This window comes from Carcharodon carcharias, chromosome 16 (genome assembly GCF_017639515.1).
Source record: "Carcharodon carcharias isolate sCarCar2 chromosome 16, sCarCar2.pri, whole genome shotgun sequence".
NCBI lineage: Eukaryota > Metazoa > Chordata > Chondrichthyes > Lamniformes > Lamnidae > Carcharodon > Carcharodon carcharias.
The window spans coordinates 72,551,154-72,561,710 of NC_054482.1; the positions used below are offsets into that span (position 1 = coordinate 72,551,154).

Genomic DNA, 10,557 nt, shown 5'->3' on the forward strand with positions numbered 1-10,557 from the left:
GTCATCTTTGGGATGGCAAGCTGTCATGAGTGGAATGCTGCAAGTATCAGAACTTGAGCCTCAGCTATTTGCAATTTATCTCAGTAGTTCAGATAATGTGACAGAGTGTAACATATCTAAGTTTGCTGATGAGACAGAGTTAGGTAGAAAAGTAAGCCTTGAGGGGGACATAAAGAAGTTGCAAAGGGATATAGGCCAGTTAAGTGATTGAGAAAGAAAGTGGAAGACATGATAATGTCACTATTTCCTGATATTAAGGGTATAGATCTCTCCATAAAGGAAAAAATTGCTATTGCACTCCAAAAGGTTGTTTCCACATATCCACAGTAGACTAAGATCCAAAAAGCAGATGCATAACTAATTGTTGCCACAAACAATATTTTATGTCAGCAGCACTAAAAGTACATATTTGATTTAGTTTTAATGACATTTATTAGAAAGTTGTGTTCTGAATTTGGCCACCTGCTCTGGAACTCGCCTGATTTTAATTTCTGTTTGGTTTGATGCAAATGAAAATCACGCAGTTTATATAATGGGCAGCCAAGCTGCACCATCAGTTTTCTACCTGGGTAGCAAGTTGAAAATCTACCCCGTGGAGTGCGCATGAGCAGCTCAGGGTGATGTGCCTTTTGATTTTCTCTCTCCATTTGTGGCAAAATACTTATAGCTCTGCTTGACAAGAGTGACTGAAATCAAAGATCCATCTTCTAGGAAACTACAGGTGTGAACCTACTTCCAACATTTGCTCGAGATTGCATGGCTTTACATAACCATGCAATTCGTTAACCAAACTGTCTTCCATGTGCTTTCTATGGTAGTCCCCATCATTCTCTTATTCAAAGACATAAATATATTTTTCTATCATAAACTGTGCAATAACTATTTATCAATGCATGATCACTCTTTAACCAAGTGATTAAACAATCAGTCTGGTGAAGAGCAACAGCTTAGGCTCCTATTTGTATGAAAATTTACATACACAGTTTCCTCATGCTTAATTTTTTTCTTAACTTCAAAATGTTAAAGTATGTCAAATTAAAATAACGTTCAATTAGATATTTAATCAGTGCTTGGGACAAAGAAAAAACAGATTATAAAATATTCATGAAAGAACAGAAAAGAGCATATCCAATTTTATAGGCAAATATCAAGTTACTAATTCTACATAATGTAATGGAAATTGGTGCTAACTGATTTTTTTCATAAAATGTGATTTCTGATAAATATATTCTAATTGTGGATTTGTGTGGATAAAATTTAAGCAATCAGATTATGGATTTAACATCTGAAAGTGTTGATTACTCACAAGAGGAGCACATGTCCTGAAATATCACAGTCGCTCCCGCTTTAAGGAGCATATGAAGAATGGTAACTTGTATTGCCCAATATCAGTGTTCCAAAAAACTGACATAAATGGGTCCTTTCCATGATTTCCCCATTCAGACAGATCCTAATCACATATAAACCATCCAAGAGAGTTTCCAAATGGAAGTAAAATCAACCAAATAAGAAAAAACAGAGGATAAGTCAAACAGTATGGATTTTGAATTCCAACCAGCTGCCAGCTAAAAAGTTCTTTTGTAAGAGGTCTGCGAATAGGTCATTGCTGCTTACTTCAGAGAATGGTGTTGGAATAAGTGGCCACAGGGAAAGCAAAAATAACAAACAATGTATATGGGGAAGTAAAGGGGGTGTAGTTATTGCCAATTCCTCAGAATAACACTTCTTGTCACAACAATAATTATCCATGCTTTTGAAATGCAAAGAACCTACAGTCATATATACAACTAGGCACATAGCTAATCTGTAGGGTAAATGGGTTATTTCATTTTCAACCAGCTGTAGTCAATATCTATCTCAAGCATGTTTTTTATTATTGTTCTGCTCAGAAGTTACATAAACCTGGGTTACAGTAAAATCCAGGATAAAAGATTCAGTCCATATAAAGGAACACCCAGTTTTGGCAACTCAGACCAGATCAGTCTTATGCATTCTATTTATGTGGGTGGTTTCAGGTTAGGGTTGGCAGAAAACTGGAAGAAGGGTATTGGCCTGTACTCTTGATTCAGCCATTTTGCACAATACAGTTGTCCTTTAAAAAAGGGAAAAATCTTTTAAGGGCTAAGTAGCGTACATCATAAAAATCTAATAAACAGGAGAATATCAAAGAATGCTGCTTAATCTAGGAGTTGTAGAATGTCACATAATCCCTTGAAAGAACTCCAACCTCACACTTGAGGTTAACTCCCTCCTGCTAACTCACTACTTTATGTGTACTATCTGTACTACATTTAACCAGAATTGAGTGACTTGTGTCAAACAATTGACACTTCAGTGTTTTATGGGCAAAATGCAACCTTCCTTTGGAAACTGATTGAAACCTAAAATGAGAGATCAGAACTATAGATACAGAACACAGAGACCACCACTTGATCCATTAAACTCATTTATCCAGGACAAAGAAAAAATTACCTCCCCCACGGTCATGACATTTAGCTGTGCCTTATTTTGACTTCCATTATTGTACATGAAAGACTATTCCAAGTGACCGTATCTCTTTTCGTGAAGTCCTCATGTTGTTTTAAATTTCACTTTCAACAGTTTTGACCCTATGTCCATTTTACTGTGTATCCTGGTACATCATGTACGTTTTGGTACTTACACATTTTATATGCATCCTATCCATGCTCTGGCTATGCACTTTTGTAAGATCTTTTTAGTCTCCTTTCAATGTTGAAGAGTCTCAGTTACCCCAGTGTTTCCTTGTAATTCAATCCTTTGAGATTAGAGATTAGCATCGCTGCTCTTCTCTACACAATTTCCAAGATTTGAATATTTCTCTTGTGTCTTGGTGACCAAAGTTGAACACGATATTCAAAGGTTCTGAAGCAATTTTATTATTGATGTGTGTTGACCTTCAAGGACAAAAATAATTTCTAATGAGATATTGATTTACATAATGACAGTAAGTTGCTATTTTTAATGTACCTTTGAGTGTCCTATCCGAAGTCTAAGTGTTATATCGACATGAAATAAGTAACATGTATTAGGTGTACTCTGGCAGGGGCCTCCTTAATACTATTAACTGGCATTAAACACTTGAGACATAAGGGGGCGCTAAAGCACAAAACAAGCAGAAAGAAGGCGGCTCTTTGAATTCAATATTTAATTTTTCATTATAAATCCTGCGCAAAGTAATTTTCATCAATAATTGTGGTGGTATTTATAATTAAATATAGTTTCAACATCATAATTAGTGCAAAACATGAAAGAAATACAATTCTCGTTGTAGATGTGCTGTGACAAAATAGCTTTATTACTAAAAACATGCACTGATTAACTTAACTCCGACTCCAAGCGCTCACTTCCTTTAAAGTTACAATTTTAAATAATAAATGTCACAGCTGACACCGCTATAAACAATGTTTTTTTTAGATAAACAGGCCAGTGGAAGATTCGGTTTTCAATTACATCAGAATTTTTAAAAACTTACTTTATTAACACTCGGGGGCATATTTGCGATTCAGCGAACTGTACTTTTCCTTTTTACTTGGTATTTTATGTCCACAAAAATAAGAAAGTAGGTAATTACTTGAGTGCAAGGAATTTGTGCAATATTTACGTCATCAAAATATCGAATTACTCTTACCTGAAGTTAATACATTTTCCAGGTACAAACCTGCAGAATGTTCCTGAAATTAAAGAAAATTGAATATGACCCTTTGAAGGCTAAATTCATCAAACCCTTCTGAACGGCTAAACTAATCATCTTTTTCCTGAACTCGAATACAATTTGCTGCTGATTGAACTCATTCGGCAGAGCCAGTGAGCTTGTCATTTTTTTCTTTCCCTGCGTTATGCTATATTAAACACGGAAAGACAGGTTGCCGATATTTGGGTCATTAAATTTCAGACACCTGCGAGACCGAACACAACTTTTTCACCAAAAAGACAAATAAATTACACTACTCAACATGCAATATATATGGTATTTATGCTTTCCTGATTTTCGTCGTGAATTTATAATGTTAAGTACTTCGTAAATGTAAAACAATCACGGGCACAATGCGTGGTTTAAACAAAACCGCCAGCTGTACTAACCGCGACCTCATCGCACAAAGGAAACGGCGAAACCCTCCAAATCCTCGGTGTGAACTCATCTACAAAATCGGTGCTATTACCTGATAAAATTTTACTCCGCAAATTCTTTCTTAGCTGGAGAGCCTTCGTGTGAAACTAAATAAAACTTTAAACTTCTCCCACTGGTTGATGCAAAACAAATTCTATGGTATTTTTGTGGAAAAGCAAACCGAAAATAGGTGTGCTTAATGTGCATTGCCAGCAATGAATGCAAAATGGGAAGTGATTTGGGGTACGCTTGAAACGTACTGAATGCCTTGGAAATTTAGAAACCTTTTATTTTTGCTCCCAAGTCTTGTGATTTGTGAGCAAATATCGGAACATATGCAATCGCACATTTCAATGAATGTCACCAACTTTAACTAGTAATTTTGCTGTAACCTGTTTGGAAAGGATGCTGTTCGTGCGATGTTGATTTGCTTCTTGTTACCGCTTTCGCAAATTCAAAACTTAATATTGATTAATGATCCGGGACATTAAAACGTTTCACACACTGTTTTCGGTTCAGTCTGCTGTTTCAAGATTATGACTTGCTGCCCAAATTAATAAACTGTTTTAAATAACAAAAATGTGAAAATACATTGATAAGTTATTACAAAATCTGCGTTTTAATTAAATGCAAATAACGTAGCGCAAGCCCTTAAAAGTAGCAACAGAGACATTTTGCAAGACAAACGTTTATCGGCCATGTCAATTCATGAAGTGTTTTCTGATGCAATTAACTGTGTTTTGGTGACATAAGGACTTTCTTTATTGCTAATATTACATTTAGACTATCTCGGTGTTATTTTTTAACTTTAGAATCATTCAAGCCGCCTTAATAAAAGCTTATATTTGCCTCGGCTTTATTTAATATTGTACTTGTAATTATAATCTTTAACTATATTCTCCAAACAAGCATAAGAAGTTATATATATCGGAAGGAATAAGTCCCTTCAAATGACATTTACATCCCCTTGTGTAAACGGATACTTTGAGGAAACGGGTACTTAATCACTTTTTAGTTTCAGTTTTCACGGTGAATATTAAACAATAATAAATGTCCTAGCTTTTAGTAGCTTATGTTGTTCTTAATGTTTAAAGCTACTGAGCAAGTAGCTTTTTGCGTTCCAAATATTTCAAGACTTTAGGAGCTTCTGGTAAATAATTTAATTTTGATCTTCCAAAACCACAATTTTTCTAACCAATTGTGATTACGTCAAAAAATAGCTCTACAAATCTGCAAGGCACTTGAAAGGAACGTTCTTACTGCCCTGTCTGGAAGTACTTCGTGACCATATCGAGTTGGTGTTCCTAAAATATTGCATGATACGGTGTGTTTGGAAACGCAAAATGTTTTTATAATTAATGAAGCAAAGTGGCTTCAAAGATGATGCAGTTTTGTGAACTCCAAAAGCAGGAGGTGATGAAAATAAAATTAATATCAACACTCTGTTTTAAGCTAGATGAAACTTTCAGTGATGACTGCAATAACCTGCAGTCTGACAGAAATCTGCGAAAGACAAAAATGTTGTGACCTTACATAACCGCGGTGGCGATTCTGAGTCCTAATGCCCACGGCAGTAATCCCAAATAGAGAAACTCATCCTGAACAAATTCAGCTGTGAGGGTTTATTCAGATGTTGGCCACTTTCCTGGTACAGACACTCTGCTACCATCTTAAATACAGTTTTTTTTCCAATTAAAGAGGTATTAGGCAACCCAATCAAATTAGCTTGCTATTAAAGCCTCGGTTTATTAAATCGTTGTATTGTAGCCATATTATGTTTCACTGGCTGAATGATCCAGGAAAAGTTTTGTAACGTCGTCTGACTGCTTGCAAAATGTGTGCTGGATCCATTAAAATAGCACAGATGTGTAGCATTTTTACGATATCAACGACGATATTGGTCTTGTGGAAGTAAAAACTGGAAAAAAAATGAACATTTATTTTCTTGAGGAAAAAATCCATCCGATCCATCCTGTTTCAAACAGGTTTCATATTTCCCTTACTGGGCACCAATATATGAGCGATAGCTGTAAGTTCAACATTGTCCTTTTAGACATGATGTTTACCCAGTTATACTTGATGCAAGAAAGTAAATAGATCAACTCAGCCAAAGTGCCGTTTAGCAGGATTAGGTTGCCATGGTTACGAGTTTGATGAGTTGTGCAATCTTAATTCAATACAGTGAGCCATTCTTTATTATATGTAGACGGTCATAACGTTTTAATGTCACTCGAGTGTATTCTTCGGACTGTTTTACAAACACCATGCATTTCATGAATCAATTATGGCTTTTTCTTTAGCGCTTTTCTAAACAATTCGAGGTACGTTTGATAGAACAACGCCTCTCTAACTTTGTGTATTCGCTGACATCAGAAAATTGTTTTAAAATTTTCGGTATTAACTCTAGATTTCGATGACCATAACTAAATACTTAGGATTTCCTTACATTTTCACTTGAAAAGAACTGTTTTCCAAACCAACCAAACATTTTCAAAAATAAACTCTTCTGCTATCAGCTTTAGTTTGGTTAGAGACTTAATTCAAAATACGTGTCCAGAAACTTGTTTACAAAATAACTTTTATTTCTATCAAATGCAAACACATAACTTTGACTGTTTACACGAAAAATAAATGCTAGAATCAACACGGATCAGCCCAAGCTTCTATATACAATGCAAACGTATGCATGAACATTACACTACCGTCTTGCTGTGGCCTTTTCCTACATACAATTACAAATGCAGCTAGTTTTCTTTACGTTTGATATGTACACATTTTCTAACGTCTACAGGAAAGAAACAGTTGCAAAAACAAGTCCTAATTCAAAAATCTAATATATTTAATCTGCACCTTAAAAAGGTGCGCAGAACGTTGTCCGCAGTTCCATTAGAATATCGTATTTTCTACATATTACATTAATAATTTAGGATTAATTCAGTTTTGCTTATAGACATTACACTTGAGTATCTAAGTACACAATAATCAAAGGAATTCCGTCATTATGGCTATGAAATACAATACCAGCGAAATATACCGTTAACAAAATTGCACGTTAGCACTTTACTGTACAATCATGTTTATTATCATTAAATATTTAACTTTCTCCTATGCATGTTCTAAAGTAACCACATAGGCACAGGACAATTTCTAACAATCCGGCCTGTGCTTTGTGAAATGTTAAGACGCCTTAGAGTGTTGCAACTTACTGTTTATCCGGGTTATTATTTACAACTGATCCGTAAAGTCCATTAGTGTACACTTGATCTTTGTGTAAGTTGGACCTATCTCGCATGAGGTCGCTGAAGGCGTAATCCATTGGTGGACGAAAGCCCAGTGTTGGGACAAGACCTGTTGTGGAATAAGGCGTCATGAAAGCAAGTCCCCTACTATGGGCTGAATATGCTAAGCGAAGAGGATTGAGTCCTAGATGTGGCCCAATGGCATAGGCGTTGGGATCTGTAGTAAAATGGGCCGCATTGGGCTGGAGTGGTGAAAAAGCAGACCTGTTACCCAGAGTCCCAATGGCAGGAGGCACGGCCCCAGCTACTAGTGGTCGATGTGATGTAGGTCCTTGGACAGTCTGATGAGTCCTATCACGGTGCCATGTTTCTTCGGAAACTTTTTCTTGCTCTCTATTGTTGAGAATCTGCTCGATGGCTTGGACAACGTCCCCACCGCAACCTTGAAGGACCAGCTCCAGAACGCTTCTCTTGTGCGAAGGAAACACTCTGGTTAGAATTTCAATGGGAGTCCTCTGACGGGCACCAGTGGAGGGGGTACCGTCTCTCTCGTCCTTTTCTGCCTCTGACCCAGAATCAGAGCCCAGTGGCGTGATGGTCCTTGGGCTATCTTGTCCTTCTTTAAGAACTTTACAGATGGGAGAGCTAAGAAAGGATTCTCCGTCTCCGTTCTCTGACCCAGATCCGTGACGAACATCTGGGGACGAGGTCCCAGGCACATTGCCAGTACCCGACTCACTGTCACTCGGCTTCACTAAGGACTGTTGTGGAGTACCAGCTCGTGGCAATAAACTTTTTTGAAATAACTCATACTTCTGGAGTTTAGTTTCTGCAAATCAAGAGGTTTAAAATGTTTTAAACTATTGTAATCCAATTTGGGTTATTTTCCCCCAAAATCAGTTTTTAAAAAGTCATTCCCCTTGTCTGAACAGTTGTAATTTATAAATACGTGACCAGTTAAAAATAAGCACAACAGAGACAATGGAATTTTGAAAGCTTCTGATGGTATGCTCAGGTTGTATCTTTGACAACTAACAATTTGACATTAGTAAATTTATTTAACATGATGTGTACTGTGATTCGATAAATTGCATTCAGAGTCGGAGAACTACATATTATATATTCACAACAATTCTTAATGTTAGATTTTTCAGAACTCGAAACCGCTCCCCAAATAATGAGCGATTAGTTTGAAACATTTTTGTAAGCGCTATATTACACTTTTTTAATTACTTTGCTTCTTGATCATTACTTTGAATAAGACATTCTTTTTGAAATAAGGTCTCGTAAGTGACTTAGCCGATCGAATAAAACATGGCAACAAACGATTTGAAGATCAGTGATTTAATTAAAGTTTTAATTAAAGTGGTGTTTTAAGCTTATACAATTTGTTGTGCAATTTATTCCTAAATAAACCAATTCTCCCAATATGTTAATTAATATAATTGATTACTAGATTCCCTTTCGTGGAATTATTTCACAATGTGGATTTACAGGGAATAGCATGTGCTGTAATTAATGTTAAAAACAAATGTTGTTACTCTGATTCTTTATACCTTTTATTTGTGTATTTCATTTGAATAGGCACCGAAATCACATTATTCCTATTCTGTTTTGTGTACCATAAAATGGTACAAATATTGTTTCATCTGTATGTAGGAAGTCGACAGAAATATAATTGGATGTTCTCTGTGGCGAAGAGGTTGCACTGGGATAACCAAAATCCGAAAAATAGAATTCTCCAAATAATTAATGACATACACTAATTTTCACAGAAGCATTTTTTTTTTCTAAATCACCATTGGTTAAAAGCTAAGATTCGAAAACGGATGGGGTCTTCATGAATCAATTTTTCACATTTAAAATCTGAGGCCTAAACAATTCCTCTGAGTATTAATGATGGGAGAGGCCAGGGCAATGTTAAATTGTTTCTCCTCTCAAACTAAGAGCTTCCCGAGCAGCAATTGGTTTGTAAATTTAATCTTGGAAAACTAACATCTATTTTTTTTTGGAAAATAGATGTTAAAATACCTAATCAAAAGTAGTAAACAATGATGAATATGAAGGTATTATCATGGTCTTAAATAAACACAAGATTTTGTGGACGAAACCTTTCCACAAAAACGGATTCATTTCTTGGTTTGATGGATTTTGAATTTACTTCTCTGGGATTATTCCAAGTATAAGCAAAGGGTTTTCAATCGACCAAATAAAAAAAGTTTTAAAAACTTTTGAAAAATAACCTTTTACCTGTGTTACCCTCGGAGCAGACCGAACCAAACACGTCGTAAGAAGACCGGGATGGAATCATGCCGTTGGCAGCTGCAATCGCCAATCCTTCCGCCGTCCCGTACAGAAGTTGCAGCTCCCGAGCTTCGTTTTCTTCCTGTGCCTGCTGCCTCCTCAGGGCTACCTGAGCCGCCATCACTCTCTGTCTCTCGGCGATCAGGGTGCACTTGGCACACATGCAATCCTTCCAGCGACAATAACGTTTGTGGCCCTTCAGAGCTGAGACGACCCCGTGGTTTCTGCATCGGGCGCACTTGGGAGTCCTAGGGTACTTTTCGGTGGCGCGTAGAAGCAAAGGCGGAGCACGGAGGAGAGTCCCCGACACTGAGACAGGTATGGCTGTCGGAGTAGTCTGGGTGGTAGAAAGCTCCGTACGCAATTCCATTACTTAAGAATAGATTGCTGCTAAACTTTAAATGATTGTTTCAAATTTCAGTCTCAAACTAGTTCTTAAACTCTGTTGGAAACCGTTGAGACCGCCACGTATTAATGCGTAGGAAAGACACTAAGAGCTGTGTGGGAAGAAGGCGATTATATGTATGACATTAGCATTAATGCTGCTGGATACAGAGGTTCAATGAGTCCAGTCCCGCGCTCTCTCTATTGTTGCTCGTTACGTTTTCATTAGAATGAAATTGACAACATGTGGCGCCTGCGATTGGCCGAATGGCACGCGGATGAAAGCACACTTCTGATTGGTTATGGTTACTGTTACCTAGTGTCCACCTGAACCTTCTGAAATAACCAAGTGAAAATTACAACAGTATCTTATAGGTACAACTGTTACCATACTAAACTTGAACGGCAGTTTTATCCTTTATTTTATACTCTGTTGTTTGGAGACGTTAATGCTTTTAACAATGATTACTAAAAATGAAGTTGTACTTTCTTTTGCAGGCA

At 36.8% G+C, this 10,557-nt stretch overlaps 1 protein-coding gene across 1 annotated transcript; it reads right to left on the reverse strand.

The window, feature by feature from the left end:
- Positions 1 to 7,331: 7,331 nt before the first annotated feature.
- dmrta2 (DMRT-like family A2) lies at positions 7,332 to 10,042 on the reverse strand. Its single transcript, XM_041208658.1, has 2 exons — positions 9,619 to 10,042; positions 7,332 to 8,197 (listed from the first exon to the last, which is right to left on the reverse strand). The coding sequence occupies exons 1-2, from the start codon at positions 10,040 to 10,042 to the stop codon at positions 7,332 to 7,334; spliced, it is 1,290 nt and encodes a 429-aa protein (XP_041064592.1).
- Between the last annotated feature and the right edge of the window lie 515 nt (positions 10,043 to 10,557).

What these genes read in the sequence shown, in the direction of transcription:
- dmrta2 (XM_041208658.1), bottom strand. Translation starts at nt 10,042, where the DNA reads ATGGAATTGCGTACGGAGCTTTCTACCACCCAGACTACTCCGACAGCC. An exon ending in CTGCTCCGAGGGTAACACAG is followed by an intron (nt 8,198 to 9,618) that starts GTAAAAGGTTAT and finishes CTTGATTTGCAG; the next exon opens with AAACTAAACTCCAGAAGTAT.